The sequence below is a fragment of the Saccopteryx bilineata genome, chromosome 6 (genome assembly GCF_036850765.1).
Source record: "Saccopteryx bilineata isolate mSacBil1 chromosome 6, mSacBil1_pri_phased_curated, whole genome shotgun sequence".
Taxonomy (NCBI): domain Eukaryota; kingdom Metazoa; phylum Chordata; class Mammalia; order Chiroptera; family Emballonuridae; genus Saccopteryx; species Saccopteryx bilineata.
In genome coordinates, this window is record NC_089495.1 from 118,197,332 (window position 1) to 118,219,766 (window position 22,435).

General features: G+C 42.1%; 2 protein-coding genes across 10 annotated transcripts in view; one reads left to right on the top strand and one right to left on the bottom strand.

Annotated features, from left to right (window-relative positions):
- Nucleotides 1-300: 300 nt before the first annotated feature.
- On the top strand, nucleotides 301-10,815 carry RFXAP (regulatory factor X associated protein). 3 transcript variants are annotated; one of them, XM_066236620.1, is made up of 5 exons: nucleotides 449-1,070; nucleotides 3,784-3,891; nucleotides 6,433-6,533; nucleotides 7,125-7,146; nucleotides 10,726-10,815. In XM_066236620.1, exons 1-4 carry the CDS (start codon nucleotides 591-593, stop codon nucleotides 7,126-7,128), a joined length of 693 nt encoding a protein of 230 aa, XP_066092717.1. In that variant the 5' UTR covers nucleotides 449-590; the 3' UTR covers nucleotides 7,129-7,146; nucleotides 10,726-10,815. The 3 variants fall into 3 exon arrangements, with proteins under 3 accessions (XP_066092719.1, XP_066092717.1, XP_066092718.1); XM_066236621.1 differs by lacking the exon at nucleotides 10,726-10,815 and adding an exon at nucleotides 8,441-9,309; XM_066236622.1 differs by lacking the exon at nucleotides 10,726-10,815 and having other exon boundaries at nucleotides 301-1,070; nucleotides 6,433-7,698.
- Nucleotides 10,114-22,435, bottom strand: part of SMAD9 (SMAD family member 9) — a 107,741-nt gene continuing 95,419 nt past the window's right edge. For all 7 annotated transcript variants that reach the window (XM_066236611.1, XM_066236609.1, XM_066236615.1 and 4 more), the window contains 2 exons: nucleotides 21,192-21,448; nucleotides 10,114-13,278 (listed from right to left, as the gene is read on the bottom strand). In XM_066236611.1, coding sequence (XP_066092708.1) covers nucleotides 13,135-13,278; nucleotides 21,192-21,448 — 401 coding nt within the window. In that variant the 3' untranslated portion in view covers nucleotides 10,114-13,134. The remainder of the gene's footprint in view (nucleotides 13,279-21,191; nucleotides 21,449-22,435) is intronic.

Consider the following 22,435-nt stretch of genomic DNA (forward strand, 5'->3'; position numbering starts at 1 on the left):
TGCCAGGTGTGACACTACCACCTGCCGGCTTCGCATCTGTTTCAGGCAGTTGGCGCCATAATATCACAACAGTCAGTGTCCTAACGCCACCAGGCTCGAGCTCGCTCAGGAGCGACCTTCATTTACACAGTTCCAGTACAAAAGTGCTTTGTGACGTTTCGGAGTAGGTTCCACCAAGAACACGTTACCGCTTCCAGCAGCGCTGAAGGGGCGCGCGACCCGCGCTTGCGCAGTCAGTCCGCCGCTTGGCTCCGCCCCTCAGAGACGCCCGTTCCGGGTCGGGCATCTGCGTATAGACGCTCACGCGCGTCGTGCGCCAGCCGCCCAGGCGCAGTGGGGGGCGCCGTCGCGGGTCCGAGCGTTCCCCCTGTCGCCGTATCTGGAGTTTGGTTTGCCAGGTGACGTTGGGCTCCGAGGGTGCTAGAAGGCTGGGGTCGGGGCCCTCACCCGGTCTCAGCATCACGGAGCTGCAGGGTGTGAACGAGGCTCCCGGGGCCCCCGCCGCCGCTCCGGGCGCGGCCGTGGCTGCGGTCCCGGCCCCAGTTCCGGCCTCGGCCTCGGCCGCGGCCTCGCAGTTCACGCTGCTGCTGATGCGCCCCTGTGGCGGGCAGGACGACGCGGCGGCCGAGGTCGCGCGGCGGCCGGCTCCGGGCCTGGGGGGCGGTGCCAAGGCAGCCCAGCCTGTCCGGTACGTGTGTGAAGTCGGGGATGGGGAGGAAGAGGCTGGCGAAGACGAGGCGGACCTGCTGGATACCTCGGACCCCCCGGGGGGAGGCGAGAGCACGGCCAGCTTGGAGGATCTGGAGGACGAGGAGGCCCACTCCGGGGGCGAGGGCGGCAGCGGGGGCGCCCGCAGGCGGGGCAGCGGTGGGGGCGGCATGAGCAAGACCTGCACATACGAGGGCTGCAGCGAAACCACCAGCCAGGTGGCCAAGCAGCGCAAGCCGTGGATGTGCAAGAAGCACCGCAACAAGATGTACAAGGATAAGTACAAGAAGAAGAAGAGCGACCAGGCCCTGAACTGCGGCGGAGCCGCCCCAGCTGGCAGCGCGGGAAATGTCAAACTGGAGGTATCGGACCTGCACTGGGGTCTTGGGGATGTGAGTTTGGGAAGAAGCAACCCCATTCTTGCGCTCGCCTACCAGCCAGGTCGCTATGGCTGACTTGAGGCTGAGAGTTAGTGTTTGCCCTAAACTAGTTTGTACAAACATGGGCAAGGCCATAACAGTTCTGTTGCATCCTTGGGATAAATGGATAAATTTCAATGAAAATGATGTTGCACATCAGAACACCTGTCTTTTCAAAGATCTGAGATATGGACTGGAGGGACAGATAGTAAATGATTGATCCTGTTCATCAGTGAAGGAGCAGGCAGAGACTTAGGAACCCAGATGAAATTGATACCCTTAGAACCCTCTTCTCACTACCCTTTTTCTTAGGGTACCTCTTACCCTCCTGGAGGAAAAGAATTGAGTAGTAATGGAGTATAAGCCGCGGAAGATTTTTGGAGTGTTTGCATTGAGCTATGTTGACAGTTAAAGCCAGTGCTCTGGAGTTGGACTTGTGACTGCAAATCTGCGTGCTATCATTTGCTGGCCATGTGCCCTTGAACGCATTATTAAATTCTTAAAGCTTAAGCTTCTTCATCTCTAAAACGAGTATTAAAATAGTACCTGGTTCATAATTTTGATATGTGAAGTATTCCCTGTTGAGTGTTCACAGTGTCCAACAGATAATAAAAGGAAGTCTTAGCCATTAACATGGTCATTTTTAGTGGTTACAGATAAGCAGATACTTTAGCCAGTGTCTTTTCCTACTTTTAATAAAAGCTATAATTCTTAAATGCAGGGAAGAATAAAGTTTTGTTAAAAGTGATCCAGAAAATAACTTTTATAACTGAAAGCTGTCCTAGGATTTACAGTGTGTCTGTAAAGTCATGGTGCACTTTTGACTGGTCTCAGGAAAGCAACAAAAGACGATAGAAATGTGAAATCTGCACCAAATAAAAGGAAAACCCTCCCAGTTTCTGTAGGATGATGTGGCAGCATGTGCACATGTGCAGATGATGACGTAACACCATGTATACCGCGGAGCAGCCCACGGCCATGCCAGTCAAGATGTGGACGGTACAGAGGAAAGTTCAGTGTGTTCTGTGGCTCGCTAAATTCGAATCCGTGACCAAAATGCAACGTGAATATCGGCGCGTTTATAACGAAGCGCCATCACATAGGAATAACATTACTCAGTGGGATAAGCAGTTGAAGGAAACCAGCAGTTTGGTGGAGAAACCCCATTCTGATAGGTCATCAGTCAGTGACGAGTCTGTAGAGGCTATATGGGATAGCTACCTAAGGAGCCCTAAAAAAATCTGTGCGTGAGCCCACATTGAACTGCACTGAATAGGTATGAAACTGGGAGAGTTTTCCTTTTATTTGGTGCAGATTTCACATTTCTATCGTCTTTTGTTGCTTTCCTGTGACCGGTCAAAAGTGCACCATGACTTTACAGACACACTGTATTTTAAAAGTCTTTAAATTTCCTAGTTTTTGACTAGAGTTGGATGACAGCTGCCTCATTGCTCAAATTTTAGACTTTGTAATTTTTTTTTACAAATGTAATGTTCTATATTTCTAACATCTGTAGTCACGAACATGTCCCACTTAATTCACACTGATTAGGGTCTTCTGAGTGACATTTCATTCTGTTTTGTTCCATTGAGTCCTAATCTGTTTAGGGTGAAAGTACTTCTTTGAGATTTTGATGAAACCTAATGCATGCTTTCCCCAGAAAATATGAACATATGTAGGTATTTAATTTTGCCTACATATTCATGGAGTTCAGGGCCCCTGTGAATCTTAGGTGTAAAAGCCCCTTTTACTATATTTTACCAAGTCTTGGATTACAGGGAATTATGGAAATATCTCACTTATTGCAGAGTGAAAGTTAGTAAGGGGGGTTGTTTCTTTGTATATTCCAAAGTTACCTGTTCACTTTACAGTTCATTAAAGAGAGAGAAGATAATCTTTTCAAGAAAAGGAAGTTATTACCTATAGCTACTTCATTTTTTTTAATAGCCCAGCATTTCCACCTACAATTTGAGGAAAATGTGTAAGATAAAATAATACTGAGTTAAGCCTCACCACCCAGGAAAAGAACCTTAATAATGTTCCTATCCTAAAATAATTTGCATGATAATTTAGGGAAGAGAATTAATTGCTGTAAGCAAGGGATAATAGCATGCTATACAATTTATCTTATATTATGGAACGCTTCACCAGTTGAAGAGATTTCAGGAACTGTATGTCTTTATCTTTGTTGAACTGAGTATAAAGAAGATACCAGTGATGGTTGGATGCAACAAGGGCCAGTTATGCTTTAATGGTAGAGAGGAGGATGGATCATTGTAGGCAGAGATGCTCTGGGAAGGCTTTCTATGAAGAGAGGGCTCAATTTCTAGATGGCATATTTTTATATTGAAAACAGCTTACAAACAACTCTTGGTTCCCCCAACATCACTTCTGCCCAACTGTTATTTTTAAGACCCTTCAAGAGACTGAAGATCCCAGGTTGGAAATAGAGGGAGAGGGAGTGAGGAGTGGTTATAGCAAATTAACTGTCAACACTTTGCCTATGATTTATTGAGGGACTTTCCCAAAGAACCAACAGGTACTAGACAAGAAGGAAGAGAATCAAAGACCAGTTTACTTGATCATTGAAATGCTTGTAAATACCATTACTGTGTTAAATGTTAATCCTATTTGCATTGTTTATCATTTATCCCAGGAAAGTGCAGATAATATACTCTCCATTGTTAAACAAAGAACTGGAGCTTTTGGGGATCGACCTGCAAGACCTACACTTTTAGAACAAGTGTTAAATCAGAAAAGACTGGTGAGTATCTGTAAAGTAGTTACAAATCAATTAACAAAAGCTTTTTTGCTATAAATGGAAAATTTAGATTTTTGAGATTTTAAAAATTGTAAAACTGGTCATGAGAATTGAATTTTGCCTGTACTGAGACACTGGAATCCCATACTGCCAGGACCATATGAGCAGGAATATTTTTAATCCTGTGTCCTTGTTGCCTAAACCTGAAGAGCCGAGCAAGATGGAATTTTAAGATGGACTCCTTGTACGGACTTCTTGAGGTTTGTGCAGTAGTGTTTTAATGGTATTGACCAACATTTAATAAGGATCTTTCTCATAAATTTGATAGAATGTATCAAAACTCAGGAGAGATTACTCAATAAACACTGGAATAATTGGATAAGAATTTAAGGACAAATTCCTGATAAAGATTTTTAAAATTTAAAAAATAGAATTGGGACTTTATCTCAGAAATCTGGAATAAGTATTTTTAGTTTAAAAGAAATAGACAAAGGTTTAAAGAATATGAATTTGACTACATACAAGTGAATGCTAAAGTAAAAAATGGTGGTAAAAATAAAAATGCAAACTTCAAAATAACAGGAAAAATATTTGCAGCAAATATAAAAGAACTATGGTTAATGTTTTTACTACATAAAATATAAATTGCTGAGGAAAAAAATTGGTCCAATACATTGTAAAAGATATAACGAGAAAAAAGAAAAACAGCAGAAATACTACCATGAAATGATATGGAAAGTTATGCAGTATCCCTGTATTAATAACACACTAAACAATAACAGTAAATGAAAATAAATTAGATGATAGCACAGAGATACTGAGGGTTCCGTGAAATCGGCCGTCACTCTGTTCTGTTTATGGCATCCTATGCTAGCACAACATTTCTAGAATGCATTTGGGCACTATGAGTCTCTTAAATGATCAGCGCCTTTGACTCAGAAATCATACTGTGAAGACAGTCAGAAAATAAATCCTAAATATAAAGTTAAGCATAAAGATGTTGCCAGGAATGTATTTATCACAGGTTGTAAAGCAGCAGTATAAACAGCCTAAGTGTTCAGTAGTTTCATAACTGCTGAGAAGACTGGTGTACATTTACTTTATAAAAAAAAATATTGGGTAGTCTTTACAACTAAGTTTTCAATAAAACTAACAAATAGAAAACATACTATGCTATAATGTTACATTTTAAAATCAGCATTTAGTAATAGTATTTCTACTTTATTCACTTTATTTTTTCCACTTTATTGGAGCCAAAGTTTTTTAAAATTTATTGTGTTTACATAGATTCTAGTGTCACCCCGAATGCATCCCCCAGAGTTTTTTCTTCATCAATTTTTTTGCTGTATGGATGGACCAGGAGAGCATTCTTCTTAGTGAAATAAGCCAGACAGAGAAAGACAAACACTATATGATTTCACTTGTATGTGGAATCTAATGAACAAAGTAAACTAACAAGCAAAATAGAAATAGACTCATAGATACAAAGAACAGACTGGTGTCAGAGGGGACAGAGATTGGAAAGCTGGCTGAAAAAGGCTGGGAATTGAGCAAAGAAAAAAAAGAAAGCTCACAGGAGAAGCGCCCATCTGCTTCTCCATCCCTCCCCCTTTCCTTCCTCTCTGTCTCTTTCTTCTCCTCCTGCAGCCAAGGCTCCATTGGAGCAAAGTTGGCCCGGGCGCTGAGGATGGCTCTATGGCCTCTGCCTCAGGCACTAGAATGGCTCTGGTTGCAGCAGAGCATCACCCCCTGGTGGGCGTGCCGGGTGGATACCGGTCGGGTGCATGCCTGGATACCGGTCGGGTGCATGCCGGGGTCTGACTGCCTCCCAGTTTCCAACTTCAGAAAGATACAAAAAAAAAAAAAAAAAAAAAAAAGAAACCTCAGACACAGACAGCAGTGTCTCTATCACTTAAAAAAATGAGTAACAAAAGGTATTGGTAATTTGAGAGCAGTTATTTTTTTCGAATTTTGGTAATGTACCTGTCCCTACTCAATACTTACACACGCACGCGCTCGCGCACACACACACGCACACACATTTTTATTTCTTCAGAAAGACTTAGTAGGCTCATGGGAGAAATTTGAATTCCATGATGGGTCTTAAATTTATTTCCAGACTGCCAATTACCTGCCATTCACAAGTGGCCTCTTTTCATTTCCTTGTTTTTCTTGCTGTAATCCTGGGCCAGTGCTATTGGCTGTTTACTCTTATATTATAGTTTATGTATATATATATGTGTGTGTGTGTGTGTGCGTGCGCACTAACATGTCATATACAGCATTTCCTTTGTCTGCAGTCACCAATAAGGTCAGGTTTCACCCTCTCTTTTTAGATTTTAGTATTTTGATGTGTGATGTCAAATTTTATTAGTTTACAGTTGAATTGCAGTGTACTGGATCAAATATGAATTTAATTTAGGCCTGTTTTATTTTCTAAGCATATTGTTTCTTGTGTAGGGACATACCAGAATAATGTCATAGCATGAATATACTCTAATCCCATAAGGATAATGCTATTAATACATGTTTTTTCTTTTTAAGTCATTATTACGAAGCCCAGAAGTGGTGCAGTTTTTACAGAAACAACAACAACTACTGAATCAGCAAGTTTTGGAGCAAAGACAGCAGCAGTTTTCAGGAGCGTCGGTGTGATAGAATTTATTACGAAGCTCTACGTGGTTTTTTATGTTATTGTAATAGACAAAGATATTTTAATACTAAGATAAGTGGGGTAAGATATGCCAGTAGAATATAAAAATTTTGGGCATAAACAAGGATTGTACTTTGTGCATCTGATCCTTTCAGATCACCATATATTTGAAGAAATCAGCTTATCTTTCCAAAATAACATTTAATTGCAATGTATTTTAAACAAAATGTTCTTCAGTCATTGTTGCTGAAGATTATGAAGTAGTTACTTTCTGTGGAAGTTATAAAGTTAATTGACATTAATCTTGGATCATCTAGGTCAGTGGTCCTCATCACGGGACAGTTGGAAATGTATGGGTATGTTTTTTAGTTGTCACAGTGGCCGTGAAGCTGCTGGCTTTTAGTGAATAGGCAAGGAATGCCAGATGTTCTGCAGTATCGGGAATGGCCCCACACAACTAAGCATTTCCTTACAATGCCAGTCATGTTCCTCTTAGGAAACATCGCTAAGCTGCTTGGGACTATAAAATGTAGTGGGGGCACTTAGAATTGGGTTCTCATAATAACCTTTTTTTTTTTTGCAGTTAAGGCTGGAGCTATCAAGAGGTAAGCATGCTTTACAGGTATAGGGAAGTTAAATTGGTAAATATCTGAAATTAGGGTGTGCATCTGTTTTCAGAAATGTGCTTGTAAAACTCGGGAGAGGGATTCACTAAGTACACTGGAATGACTGCATCTCCTAAAGGTGGCGTCTCTTCTCCACGTTACCTATTAGCGTTGATCTCTTTCAAGGCACTGTTGTGTGTTGAATTTGTGAACAGTATAGATGTATCTCATCGCACCAGTTTAAAGGCAAAATTATTTTTTTAATACTCATTTCTTTTTCAAAAAAAGATTTCCAAAATAACAACATTCCAGTATTTTGTTAATATTTTTCAAAATTGAGCTATTTTAAGACTGTTATTCCTAAGTGATGTTCAGTGATGGGTAATCTAGATAGATACTTTTCTTGTATTTTCTCCTAGGAAAACTTAAAAGGCAAACCTATCAATAAGAGTAACAAATCAAAGAAAAAGTCTTTTCGTTTTTATGTGCCTTATACCTGTATCTGTTGAAAAACACTTTTACTAAAATTATCCATTAAAGTCCATTTGTTGACATTTGAGTCATCTGATTCACTTACTCTACTCTGTGGTTGCTTCACACTGGACACAGAGGAATTCATTTGCGGTTGTTATTGTTACTTGTTCTCTAGCTTATGGTGTTAGGAGCTTTATTGAATCCCTATAGAGTAAGTTAACATCTTTGGCAAAAAATAAAGAAATCAACTGTGCCTCTTTAAGTGGAATAGAAATAACAGGCAAGGAAGGAACTAGGCCAATGAGAGGGGTGTTTGTGTGTTGAGCAGGGCCTGCTTGGTTGTGTTATAGTTGTCCAACTTGTGGATTCAAGGGGAGAACTAAAGGAGTCTTCTCACCTTGCTACGATGCGACATTACGCCCGTATGATGTTCTCAATAACGTTTTTTCTGCAGCTTGCTTTTTTGTAAGAATGTGGTATATAATAACACAAAATATGTGCCAGTTGACTGGTCAAGAGTAGGCCACTAGTAAAATCTTGGGGAATCAAAAGTTCTATGTGAATTTCTGACTGCATGGGATCAGTGCCCCTTACTCCCCACATTGCTCAAGGGTCAGCTATATTTCCAAACTAAACCATAAGCCGCTCCTCTCATTCCTACTAGCTGCAGCATAGGCAGTAGATATGCAGTTGGAGACTTAGTTATTTTTATTTTGAAGAGGAGGAATTAAATCTTCACTGACTTTTAAAATGGAGAATTGGAAACAAATACCATTTCTGCCTTTATAATGTGAACCCAAATGCCTTTCTCAACAAATAGCTGGGAAATGATGAGCATGAAGACAGAATCCTTGCCCGTACAGAGCTCCCACCTTGGTAGAGACACGGACAAGTAAACGTGGTAAGGAATGAATAACTGATGATTGATGAGCACAGTTTATGATGGGAGCACAGAGAACAAGCGCCGAACCTTGCTTAGGAATGTCTGGAATGACTTTCTGAGGGAACTGATGGGAAGAAGTTGGATCAGCCCAGAAGCCTTCCTGTGTACCCACCCAGGGCCTGATGGAGATGTCATTCCTTGGTGCCCAGCCACCTGTTCATCCTCCCCTACATACATAGTAAGCTTCTTATGGCAGAAATTGTGTTGTCATTGTTATCTACAGCATTTACCTATTAGTACCTGATGCATAAAAACCATCTGATAAGTGAATATGTGGAACTTTCCAGGGTGATGAGAAGACTCCTTCTCCAAGATGGAATAATGTTCTTTGTTTGTGTGTTGTTTTTTTTTAATTTACCCATTTTAGAGAGGAGAGAGAGAGAGTGTGTGTGAGAGAGAGAAAGGGGGGAGAAGCAGGAAACATCAACTCCCATATGTGCCTTGACCAGACAAGCCCCAGGTTTTGAACCGGCGACCTCAGCATTTCCAGGTTGACGCTTTAGCCACTGTGCCACCACAGGTCAGGCCAAGATGGAATAATGTTTTAAGGACAGTATTTTATGTCAGATTTTCATATGGTGTGCTACAGTATTTGTAAAACATGTAACACCTGACTGTTCAGTCAGGGGCATTGACCTCTTCCCTGAGTCTGTCACATTAAAAAAATGACAACAGCCAACACCACAATAGCTATTTATTGTGAATGAATCAAAATTATACCTTTTTTTTTATCAACTCGGCAAAAACTACATTTTTTGGTGTGCTGCAAGAATACATGTGTCATGAGATGAAGGTTGAAAATCGCTGTTTTATGTCTATGCCAGGATACATGAAAAATTCCTACTTGTTAGTGGTTGAAATACCACTACCAAATACCAGATACAAAAGCAGGGACAAGAACCACGGGAGATGCAGACAAATGAGATGCAGTCGCTGTTCTCCATGAATTTACAGCCTAAACCGAAGCTTTCTTAATCCCCACCTCTATCTGTCAAACTCAGAGTATCTTTCATTTGCCTAAATTTCGGAATTCCACAAAATATTTCTTTTGAATGAAGGGCTCCATTTCTCTCTCTTTTTTAAGGAACCGTGATCAAGTTAAAGAGGCTGTTTCCTCAGAATAGTTATATATTTCCCCCTTTATTTTAGGACTGGAAGGAAATTTAAATGGAATTGAGAATTTACATTTTCAGAGATTTTCCTGGATTTCATCTTAGTTTTTTTTCCTCACTAGCCTTCCTTAGCTCCTTTCTAATAGATAATATATAGCAATATACAGATGTTTACAATAATTAAATTGTTCATTCTTTCTTCAGAATCAATATTTGCTACTATTTATAAAAAAAGTTTCTATGCACATCCTGTCTAAAATAACAGCAAGGAATCTTTATTTAATACCAGTCATCTTAAGATTGTTAACCATTACCTATAGCATATTGGACTTTAAAATCATTCTGCTTTCAAAACAACATGGTTTAAGATCATTCTGTGGACCCATATGCAATGAATCCTGCTATGAGGTTTGCAGGGGAAATGACCCAGAAGACATGTAGGTACCGTATTCTTTATTACAAACAATCAGATAACAGTACAAGTGTGCATTTGAAGGATAACTGAAACTTAGATATTATAATCAAGTACTTTTTTTATTTTGTTTTACATTAATTTGAATTCATTCTTAACATGTGCCAGGATCACCTAAGCTTGTCATACAGTTCAGCTGTTAAATCATAACGGGAAGACAAAATTTGGAATGCATGTTATATATTGCTTTACTAAATATAAGTACCAATATTCAGGACACATTAAAGTTAAACAGGTGCTTAAAATCTAGCAAGTGATAGTATGAAATGTTTGTGGTGGTATGGCATTCAGTTCCTTAGAAGAAAATGAAACGAGGATTCTAAGTTCTAGGTTGTTTCCTAGCTTTCCTGACTTATACTGAGTATAAAAAATAATAAAACACAAAGTCAGTATGTTGAACAATGACCTCTTTATAATCCAAGGCACTGGCAGATATTAAAATACCATCTAATACTTTCTACATCTGATTTGGTTTAACCAGGAGAAAAATAGCAACAACAAGAAAACAGTCCTGAACAGCAGGATAAATGTCCTGGGTCTTGTGAGCAGGTCAAACCTTGTCACTTTCTATTGCACAGCCCTCGTCCAGGCGACCTTGAACGTGCTCAGCATCGGTGAGACAGTCAGTGGCTTCGCAGGTCCACTTTGCCAGTCACCCTAGGAAAGAAGGCTCTTCCATCCTTTAGGATTGTCTGCTTCAAGGAATGAGTGCAGATGAGCACATTTCTAGGTCTAAAATCAAATACTGCATTACAGCTTTTGACAACTAGCAAAAAAAGGCTGATTAAAGTGTGACTATGTTACAATGACTGAAGGGTTAACTTCTCATCAGTTCTGAATTCTCTGAATTACACACAGATCTGAATAAAGGCTTTTGGTTGAGACATGACCGATGATGCGTATGTACCATTTTAATAATTTTTTTTTCCAAAAAAATAATTCAGGTTCATTAGAATATTTTGTCCTGGCTTCCCAAAGCTCTCTAAAAATCTTGCTCACAAAAATTAGGGGATATTTTATCACTTCATATTCACTTTTTGAAATATTCCCTAATTTTTGTGAGCAGTATAGAAGAAAAGTAGCGTTTATCCAAGGAAGCCTTCACCCATGACCTGATTTCTCAGAAGAAAAGGGAAATAAGCTTCAAAATAAGAGATAAGATATCAATTGCATTTTTTTTAAGCTGAAGAAAGAGGGCGTGCTTTGTTTTGTGTCATGAGTCCTGGACTTGGAGATGGCTACACAACAGGGCAGGACTGTCTCGGGTTCACATTTGATTCCACAGCTCCTGACATTGGACCTGGAACATACACGTGCACAATACATAGGTGATGCACCAATAAACAGGCTTTTCTAAACACTAAACGGGCCACCTAGTCTTTATGTACAATGTAGTATACTGCTCACAAAAATTAGGGGATATTTTATCATTTCATTCATTTTTTAAATAACCCTAATTTTTGTGAGCTGTATATTTATCTTCTATTGTATATACGAAAGTTTCTATCAGATAACACTAATTACAAGAGGTGACTAGTAGCTCACTCATTTTCACACAATCATTTCTACCATGAATACAATTTAGTAAGAAACAACTACCATGTCCTCTAATGCTAGAGACAGTTGAGACAGAATGTATAAATGACACTCTTAGATGACTGAAGTCCCAGCTACTACAAACATAATTTCCTTCTTAAATTACACATTTTTAAGAGGGTGTGAGACATTTTCCCCAAGCAACGCAGTCTTTAGTGGATAGGACTTCTTTATACATATTTGAGAGTACATAGGAATTTGGGGGATTTTCCTCTTTATTATCCAAGGATAACTAAGCACAGCTTTTTAACACTGTGTATCCAGTACCACTGTTCCCCAGAAATTATAGAGGTTAGGAAATTATCACTTGGCAAGTTATTTCCAGGGATGAGACTTTATAAGAGGTCCCATATTTGACCAGTAGATAATTCACTCAATAGAGACAATAAGTTAAATTATTCACAAATTTGATCCCAGCAGTGTGTCTTGATTTTCTCAAATGTCTTCACCATTGTCATAGTAGCCTATAAGTATCGATAGTTAATCTTTGTCAACAGGTGAGGAAAGTCATAGTAGCCTATAAATAGTTCATCTTTGTCAACAGGTGAGGAAAATAGGGCAGGAGGGTCCTCACCTAGAGACTTTTAACATAGGAATGTGAGAAGGTGTAAGTAAACGTGATGCTTTTGTCCAACCCTCCCGTTTTACCTGGGGCTTCACACGGGTCACACTTGGGTGGTCTCAGCGCTCCATGTGCAGACCCGGAAGTCTGCGGACCACCTGCATCCACAGCCAACAAACGGGCACGGGTTTGCTGTGTGGAGAGCAGGAGTCCCCTCGGGGGATTCTGGGACTCAGTTCTGGTCTTACCTTGCGACTTCGCAACAGAGCTCATTTCATGCCTTTCTCATATTTATCTTGCCGTGGTGGATCATGTGGCAGCGTGACTTCAGCTTCACGGTTTTCTCGATTCCAATCAGTTAAATTTGTATAAAGTGAACTGTTAATATCAGCACAAATGTCCAGCTATATGTATCTCAACTTCAGATATAAAGCTTATGTGGCTTATCTAAGAGTGTCATTTGCCCTAGTAAACAGTTTCAGTATTTTTCTGGTAGGGCTACACAGCATGCCTTAAATGACATGGCTGACAGAAGCAGCCTTTTATTCTGTCAACACCCAACACTATTGACAGAGGTACCTTTGTTTCCTGCCACAAATAAGCTGCTGCTGCTTCCATCACAGGCATGAAAACCTGTTTTTTCTAACTGTATTGCACTGGCATCAGGCTAACTAGAAAGCACAAAACAAGTGGCGATAAAACAGATGAATAGTACATATTATATGTACACATACACTCAGACACTGTTGTTAGCTGCTTATCTGGAATGGCATAAGCCACTGCCTGCAATAGCATCTATTCTACGGAAGTGTGGATTCAGACCTAGCTATTAAGACACTGAAGAGATTGGGTTATGTGGTGAGCCCATCTGAGTCAGAACTTTGTCCAACCACTGCAATGGCCCGTGAAGATGAATCTCAATCCAGCAGGGGGTGCTAGTGACATCCTGGCGATGATACTCTGCTCCCCAGCCCTGAAAAGCAAGAGGGGAGCCAGGTGTGACTGTGTGGGACCGCGTCCCAGTCAGCCTGCAGAGGCATGAGACTCAGTGGACACCGAGCCCACACACCAGAACAGCTCTGGGGATCAGACAGAACACACCTCCACCTTCCAGTAAGTATAGGACAACCTGCATCAACCAGACTCTTAAGATGAGCCCAAATCAACACCTTGTCTCTGGGTTCACAACTAAATACACAGACCTAGACCTGGTCTGGGCTCTGGTCACTGGCAAATCATTCTCCCTTCCACAAGGGAGGAAAGTTGACTTGATGTTCACCTCCTTAAGGCTAATGACAATGTTTTGCACAGAATGGTAACCGCAGACTTGTGATGGATCTGAAAGTTGGAAAGGGAAGACTAGAGAGTGCTGTTGTTAGGGATTGATTAACAAAGCTCTTTCTCCTCTCTCTCTGGCTCACTTTTGGCAATTTCCTATTTATTACCATTCACAAGAGAGGCAGCAAATAAAGAAGGAAATAGTGGCCAGATAAATAAGTTTGTGTATTTTTCACCCTAGGTGAGTAGTTCAGTTGGTTAAAGTGTCGTCCTGTCATGCCAAGGCTGTGGGTTTGATTTCTAGTCAGGATACAAAGAGAACCAATGTGTGCATAAATGGGTGGAGCAACAAATTGATGCTTCTCTTTCTCTCTATTATCAAGTAAAATTTTAAAGAAGGATAAAGTCTTCAAAAGAGTTTGTATAAGGCCCTGGCCGGTTGGCTCAGTGGTAGAGCGTCGGCCTGGCGTGCAGAAGTCCCGGGTTCGATTCCCGGCTAGGGCACACAGGAGAAGCGCCCATCGGCTTCTCCACCCCTCCCCCTCTCCTTCCTCTCTGTCTCTCTCTTCCCCTCCCGCAGCCGAGGCTCCATTGGAGCAAAGATGGCCCGGGCGCTGGGGATGGCTCCTTGGCCTCTGCCCCAGGCACTAGAGTGGCTCTGGTCGCAACAGAGCGACGCCCCAGAGGGGCAGAGCATAGCCCCCTGGTGGGCAGAGCGTCGCCCCCTGGTGGGCGTGCCGGGTGGATCCCGGTTGGGCGCATGCAGGAGTCTGTCTGACTGTATCTCCCCGTTTCCAGCTTCAGAAAAATACAAAAAAAAAAAAAAAAGAGTTTGTATATTTTTCTATCACGTCATTTTGCTATACATCAATGAAAAGATATTTTTAAAATGAGAGAAGACAAGATGGCGCTGGAGTAGGCAGACGTACCAACATCCACCTCCCAGAACTAAAGTGGATTACAAACTAATTTTAAGAACAATCATCTGGAAAAACCAACTTTGGACTAAACTAAGAGGACTCTTCAACCAAGGAACACTGAAGAAGCCACACTGAGACTGCTTAGTGTATCCCAAGGTTCTCTTTACCAAGCCATAGTCACAGAGCTCCAGGGAAAAGCACCCTGGTCTCATCTCTCCAGGCAGAGGGCAACAGAAGCTCCATCTCCACACATGCTGCAGATGGCTTTTCCAGTCTACCTGAATCATTACCAGCTAGAAGTAGTGGTCATTGGGACTTGGACATGAGCTGCAAAATACAGAATTGTGACAACAATTCCAGTGCCATGCGGACTTTTCCTGGATGTGGACTTTTCCTGGACTCCTGCTCCTTGTGACAGCTCCTAACAGACTGAACTGGGGTTGGGTTGCATTTTTCAGGGATTTGGCATGGTGTTGGGGCCAACTTGGACTTGGTGAACATGTTAAGGACACTACTCTTTTATGGATTCTTGCTGTATTGGCCAAGAGTTTGCTTAAAAGCTTTAATCACTGCAAAAAAAAAAAAAAAAATAGAAGATTGGCTAAAGAAGATGTGGCACATATACACCATGGTATACTATTCAGCCATAAGAAATGATGACATCGGATCACTTACAACAAAATGGTGGGATCTTGATAACATTATATGGAGTGAAATAAGTAAAATAAGTAAATCAGAAAAAAACAAGAACTGCAGGATTCCATACATTGGTGGGACATAAAAACGAGACTAAGAGACATGGACAAGAGTGTGGTGGTTATGGGGGTCGGGGGGAGGGAAGGAGGGAGAGGGGGAGGGAAGGAGGGAGAGGGGGAGGGGGTGGGGGAGGGGCACAAAGAAAACTAGATAGAAGATGACGGAGGACAATCTGACTGGATGATGGGTATGCAACAGAATTGAATGACAAGATAACCTGGACATGTTTTCTTTGAATATATGTACCCTGATTTATTGATGTCACCCCAGTAAAATGAAAATTTATTTATAAAAAAAACAATGAGAGATTCAGTCAAGCAAATTAGTTTTGTTATTGGGAACACTGATTCTCTGTGGAGTTATTTAAAAGCTGGATTTCAAACACTGTGCTCCCTAATCACACTTTACATCTGTGACCAGGAACTTCAATGCCACTTGGAAATCAGAGCAAACTCCCCTAGGCCCTTCACTGTCTCATGCCCCAAATGACAACCTCACCTCCTCCCCCAGCCTGCTTACAACAGATTTTTATCTTTCCTATTTTAATGAGAAAAAAATGAAATAGAAGAGAATACGTACAGCACCTGCATCTACAGACTTGGCCTTTTTTCTTCTGATTATAAATAATGTTTCCAAACGAGCCAGTCCATCTACTTGTGCATAAGACTCACTCACCTCTCTGGGGACAGCAATGCAGAAACCCCACTCTCTCTGCAATCTTTTCCTTTCTATCAGGTCATTTCCATCCACGTACAAACAGGCTGAAATAGCTCCCATCTTCAAAATACTCCTCTGGTCTACCACAACCACCAATTACTGTCCTCTGTGTTTGGTCCCCTTTCAAGCAAAAAACCTCAAAAACAGTCAACTGCTCCAGCCGTCTCAATTCCTCTCCTTCCATTTTCTCTCAAATCCACCTGATCCATGTTTTACCCCAGCCTTCAACAAAACTTCCTGTTGAGATCAAAAAGACCTTCACATTACTCAAACTAATGACTAGCTCTCAGTCTTCTTGTCCCTGGGAAGTACTGGCTTTAGTTCACCTCCTTTCCTCCTCAAGTACTTTTCTCTTTGCTTACAAAGGACTTTTCTTTCTTGGTTTTACAACCTCTTCGCAGGGTGCACTTTCTCGGTTTTCTTTGCTGGTTCTTTCCATTCTCCACTGTCTTTTAATGTTGAAGTGTCCTACTCTCCATCTTCTCTGTTTAGACTCAAACTGCGGGTGATCTCATCCAGGCTCATGGAGTTCCACACTGTCCATACATGACAATTCCTAAACATTAAACATTTTTTTTCTTTTCTTTTTTAAGTGAGAGGAGGAGAGACGGACATCCTCTTGCACGTGCCCTGACTGGGATCTACCCGGTAAGCCCCCTACTGGCAATGGTTTGCCCATCTAGGGCCATAGCTCAGGAACTGAAATATTTTTAGCACCTGAAGTGAGGCTCCACAGAGTCATCCTCAGTGCCAGGGGCTGATGTGCTCAAATCAATTGGGCCATGGCTGTGGGAGGAGAAGAGAGAGAGAATGGGGATGCAGAAGGGGTGGAGAAGCAGATGGTTGCTCCTTCTGTGTGCACTGACCAGGAAGCAAACTCAGGACACTCACATGCCAGGCTGACATTCTACCATGAGCCAACTGGCCACAGCCAACAACTCCTAAACTCATCTCCACCCCAGCCTTCTCTCTCCAAGTCCAAACTGACTTGTTCATCTAACGGCCTACTCAGTATCTCCACTTGGGTGTGTGACAAACATCTCAAAGTCAGTCTCCCAAAAACTGAACTTGTAATCTCATACCCAAACCTGATCCACCTGCATCTTCTCCATCCCAGTTGAAGACTTTATCTATCTCCTCTCTTTTCCTGATACCCTGTATTAGATCCCACCTTCACAATACAGGTCCTTCCTCTTCTCACAACTTCTGTGGGAACTCTCCTAGTGGGAGCAACCATCATCTTTCATCTGAATATTGCAACAGTCTCCTCAATGGTCTCCTATGTCCAACCCACCTGCATAACATCTGTCCTCCACACAGCAGCCGGTGTGCCTTTAGAACCCTCAGCTCGTGAAAATCCTCTGCTCAAATCCCTGCAATGCTCCTCTTCTCTTTAGAGTAAAGGCCAGCACCCTCACAGTGGCTTACAAAGCAACAATCTGGTTCCCAGTTACGGCCCTGATCTCACCTCCCCATCATTCACCATGCTTCAGCCACATCAGCCTCCTCACTTCTACAAATTCATGGGCCTGCTCTTGCCTCTTGCCATGGGGCTTTCCCTACCCTGTGTGTCTCTGTTCTTCCCCCAGGTATCCTTATGACTAACTCCCCTGTGGCCAGTGTCATCTCTTCAACAAGGCTCCCTTGAACACCTTGTTAACACTTGTAATCTACCTTATCTCCCGGATCTGCAATTTCCTCTCCTGCTCTATGTTTTCTCTTCACTTTCAATTTCTTTATCATAATTTGTATTTTAGCTGTTGTTGACTGTCTCTCCCTCCTAGAATATAAATTATTTTTTTCCCTTCCTTTTCCAAGTGAGAGGAGAGGAGATAGAGAGACTCCTTCATGCGCCGACAGGGATCCACCCAGCAACCCCCGTCTGGGGCCAATGCTCTGTCCATCTGGGGCCATGCTTGCATCCAAACTGAACTATATTTAGTACCTGAGGCGGAGGCTCCACAGAGCCATCCTCAGCATTCAGGGCAGATGCACTTAAACCAACTGAGCCACTGGCTGTGGAAGGGGGAGAGAGAAGGGGGAGGGCAAGGGGTGGAGAAGCAGATAGGCGCTTCTCCTGTGTGCCCTGGCCAGGAATCGAACCTGGGACATCCACACACTGAGCCGGTGCTCTACCACTGAGTCAACCAGCCAGGGTCTGTATATGAATTTTATGAGCCATAGAGATCCTTCAGTAACCACTGATGTATTCCAGTTCCTAGAATGGCACCTGGCCTGCCTGCTAGGTGCTCAATGAATGTGTTGACTGATGAAATGAGTCCCAGAATTAGTAAAAATTACAGCTCAAAGAGACCTTAAAGATGATATCGTCCCTCACCTCCCCAATAGCAGCCACCACTGTTGAGTCATCTATAATTTATTTTTATTTTTAAAACTTCTAATGCTGTGTTTTACTCAATAGTTCCAAAAGGTTATCGTATATAAATATGAAATCAACATCAAATTATCAATGAAATATTTTATATTTTTTACATGCGCTATTTTTTTTCCTCCGTTTTATGGCGATAGAACTGATACATAACATTGTGCCAATTTTAGTTTTACAACATAATGATTTGGTGTCTGTATATATTGCAAAATGATGACCATAATAAGTTTAGTTAGGGTCTATCCTCTCCAGCCTGGCCTGGTGGTGGTGCAGTGGATAGAGCATTGGATTGGGATGTAGAGGACCCAGGTTCGAAACCCTGAGGTCACCAGCTTGAGCAAGGGCTCATCCAGCTTCAGCATGAGCTCATCAGCTTGAGTGCGGGGTTGCCGGCTTGAGCGTGGGATCATAGACATGACCTCATGGTCGCTGGCTTGAGCCCAAAGGTCACTGGCTTGAAGCCCAAAGTCTCTGGCTTGAGCCCAAGGTCATTGGCCTGATCAAGGGGTCACTTTCTCTGCTGTAGCACGCCCCCCCCCCCAAATCAGGGCACATATGAGAAAGCAATCAATGAACAACTAAGGAGCCACAACAAAGAATTGATGATTCTCATCTCTCTCCCTTCCTGTCTGTTCCTATCTGTCCCTCTGACTCTCTCTGTCAAAAAACAAAACAACGCCCTGGCCGGTTGGCTCAGCAGTCGAGCGTCGGCCTGGTGTGCGGAAGTCCAGCGTTCGATTCCCGGCCAGGGCACATAGGAGAAGCGTCTATCTGCTTCTCCACCCCTCCTCCTCTCCTTCCTCTCTGTCTCTCTCTTCCCCTCCCGCAGCCGAGGCTCCATTGGAGCAAAGATGGCCCGGGCGCTGGGGATGGCTCCTTGGCCTCTGCCCCAGGCGCTAGAGTGGCTCTGGTAGCAACGAGCGACGCCCCTGGTGGGCAGAGCATCGCCCCCTGGTGGGCAGAGCGCCGCCCCCTGGTGGGTGTGCCAGGTGGATCCCGGTTGGGCGCATGTGGGAGTCTGTCTGACTGTCTCTCCCCGTTTCCAGCTTCAGAAAAATACAAAAAAAAACAAAAACAACAACAACAAAAAAAATCCATCCTCTCCAGTAGTTACATGTTTTTCATGTAATGAGAGTTTTAAAATTTCTTTTAAACTAATATCTGTAGTTACATTTGCTGAGGATTTTTAAAGTCCCTGCAATATTAGGCATAGTTCATCTTTTTGTGAATTCTGCAGCTCTATGATTTAAATGTTGTGTATCTGATAAAAACATCTAGTTGATTTTAAGAAAATCAGATTTCTATGCAAGTGTGTGTGTGTGCGCGTGCGCGGGCACGCATAAGAAGTATATATTATAGTGAAATAATTACCTGAGACATTGGTATTTCACCTTAATTTTAAAAACAAACATCTGGAAAAGTAACTACAATTCAAATAATTGTTTGTCGATGGCAATTTCGTGCCCTCTGCTGGCTCTGAAGCATCAGACCGTTTGAAAAAATTTCCAGATATCAGTTAACTGTCTTATAATGCAAAAATGCTTTTTATAGCTTACCAGTAAAATTCTAATAAAACTGCTTTGTCATCATGAAAGAGAAATGGTTTCAAGGAGCCACTTTTTAAACTGGAAACTGTATTCTTGATTTTTATTTTTTTTAAATTACTAGAATTAAAAATACAGTAAAAATATAATGAATTTAGAAAAACAGGACAATTATTTTTCATGGTCATTTTAATGAATAAATTGTACTTTGGAAAAAAACCTAGAAAAAGCCGTATTTACTCCTTAGCTGGATACGTGACAATGTGAGGCCCAGGTCAATACACCCTGGTAGTCTGATCAATAATCTGGGACTCTGAAGTATTACTATTATTTGCAATAACTGTGGAAGAGGTGAAACAGCAGATGACGAAACTGAGGACTTCAGCTTCGGTGTGCAAATCCAGTCCTAACTTCCTCGATTCTCCAGCCTTTGCATCAAGTTTAATAAGAACTAATTTGAGAAATTCAGTAAATGTTCATAAGCAGAACATTTGCGAGCTCTCAAAATCAATCATGGCCACCCCAGTGTTTCTCTCCCAATTTGTATATGCTTTCATGAATGCTCTTCAGTACATCATCTTGTTCTAGAGTCAGTTCTGTTTTGTAATATTTATATAAATATTTATATTTAAAATATTTGTGAATATTACCCCCTCCATTAGCCTGTATATGCTTTCTAAGAGTTAGAAGGGTCCCTGATGTCATTTGTGCCAATTCATCAACATTCGTTAAGTTACAACTGCGCCTGACCACTGGAGGGACAGAGAAGTCTTGGCAGCATTAAGTCCCAGAAAAGTGTGAAGGTCACTTTATTTGCTGCATTAAAAAAAAATCAGGCCTGACCTGTGGTGGCACAGTGGATAAAGCATCGACCTGGACTGCTGAGGTCGCCAGTTCGAAACCCTGGGCTTGCCTGGTCAAGGCACGTATGGAGTTGATGCTTCCTGCTCCTCCCCCTTCTCTCTCTCTCTCTCTCTCTCTCTCTCTCTCTCTCTTTCTCTCTCTCCTCTAAAATTAATAAATAAAAATAATTTAAAAAAAACCCAGATAACGACTTTAAGTCGTTTTTCCTCTAAAAGTATTATGCTGAAGGACTTTTTTTATAGTTGCTAAACAAGAGAGGTCATACTCAAAGAGGAGCTCTTCCTCAACACAGCTAAACAGACTACTGAAACACACCCGTCTACTTGGACCAGCTGGGAGTCCACCCATCAGCCCAGCTGCACCTCTGCCGGCACGCACAGGCCACCTGGCCGTCCGGAAGCGAGCGTGCCTTACTTACCTTAACGAAACTCATGCGGATCGTGCACATCTTCGTCAGCTCGTAGACGACTTCGAATCCATGGTGGACTGACTGAGCCAGCAGATGAGCAAAGAGCTGGTTGTTGAAGACCTTGAGGCTGCAGCCGCTGGGGATCTTGCAGACGGTGGCGGGGTGGAAGCCGTGCTGGTAGTTGCAGTTCCGGCTCTGCACGAAGATGCTGCTGTCACTCACACACTCAGCATAGACCTCTCCCCCGACGTAGTACAAGTGCACACCTGGGAGGCAAAAGCATTCTTCAGACACCTGCCCCGCGTCCAGCTGAGGTGTGATACCATTCTCTGCTTATGGGCCTCGAGACCTGGGGCTCCCTGCGGTGAGGTTAATTTCCCTGTCCCCAACCACAGACTAGTAAGATGTGTGACCCAAATGCCAACTTGTTTAAATTAGTCTGCGTTTTTTCTGTGAGCCCACTTAACAGTGGGTTGCACCCCATGTTTACCATCGTCGCCAAGAACAAGTCGGTCGGCTCTCAAGAGCGTACCACTCCTTCCGGCGTGTTCTCAATCTCACTTTAAGTTCACCCTAACAGCTCATAATATTAGATATAAAATGAATACATAATGTAGACAAAACGTCAAAAAGCCCTTCAGGTGCACCTATAAATAAAAAAAATCAAAACTGAACACAGGTAGTATCATGGAAAATGTTGCTTAAGTATACACACTAAACCCACTTCAGCGAAAACAAAGTTTACATTTTATTTTTACCAACAATTATCAATCCATTTCTCTCCATAAATACCTAATTCATTAGAGCTATCACCTGCCCCCTGGTGGGCAGAGCGTTGCCCCTGGTGGGCGTGCCGGGTGGATCCCGGTCGGGCGCATGCGGGAGTCTGTCTGACTGTCTCTTCCTGTTTCCAGCTTCAGAAAAAAAAAAAAAAAAAAAAAAAAAAAAAAAAAAAAAAAAAAGCTATCACCTGCCAATATATATCATAGAAATAATATCTGGGTTTTTTTTTTACGTATGAACAATGAAACTCTCGCCACATTTTCAGATGTAGACAATCAGAATGTAGCTTACATTACTTTATCTCATTCTTGGAATGAAAAGGTAAAAGGAGTATCCAGAAAACATGCTGCTCACACTAGTTTTCATGCCAAATTAAATGTATCTCCCTTCAAGGGTCTGGGTTTGGAATTCAACATAAATTTATAGCAAGGGACTGGATTAGATTGAATGAAGATGTTCTAGTCTAGTGG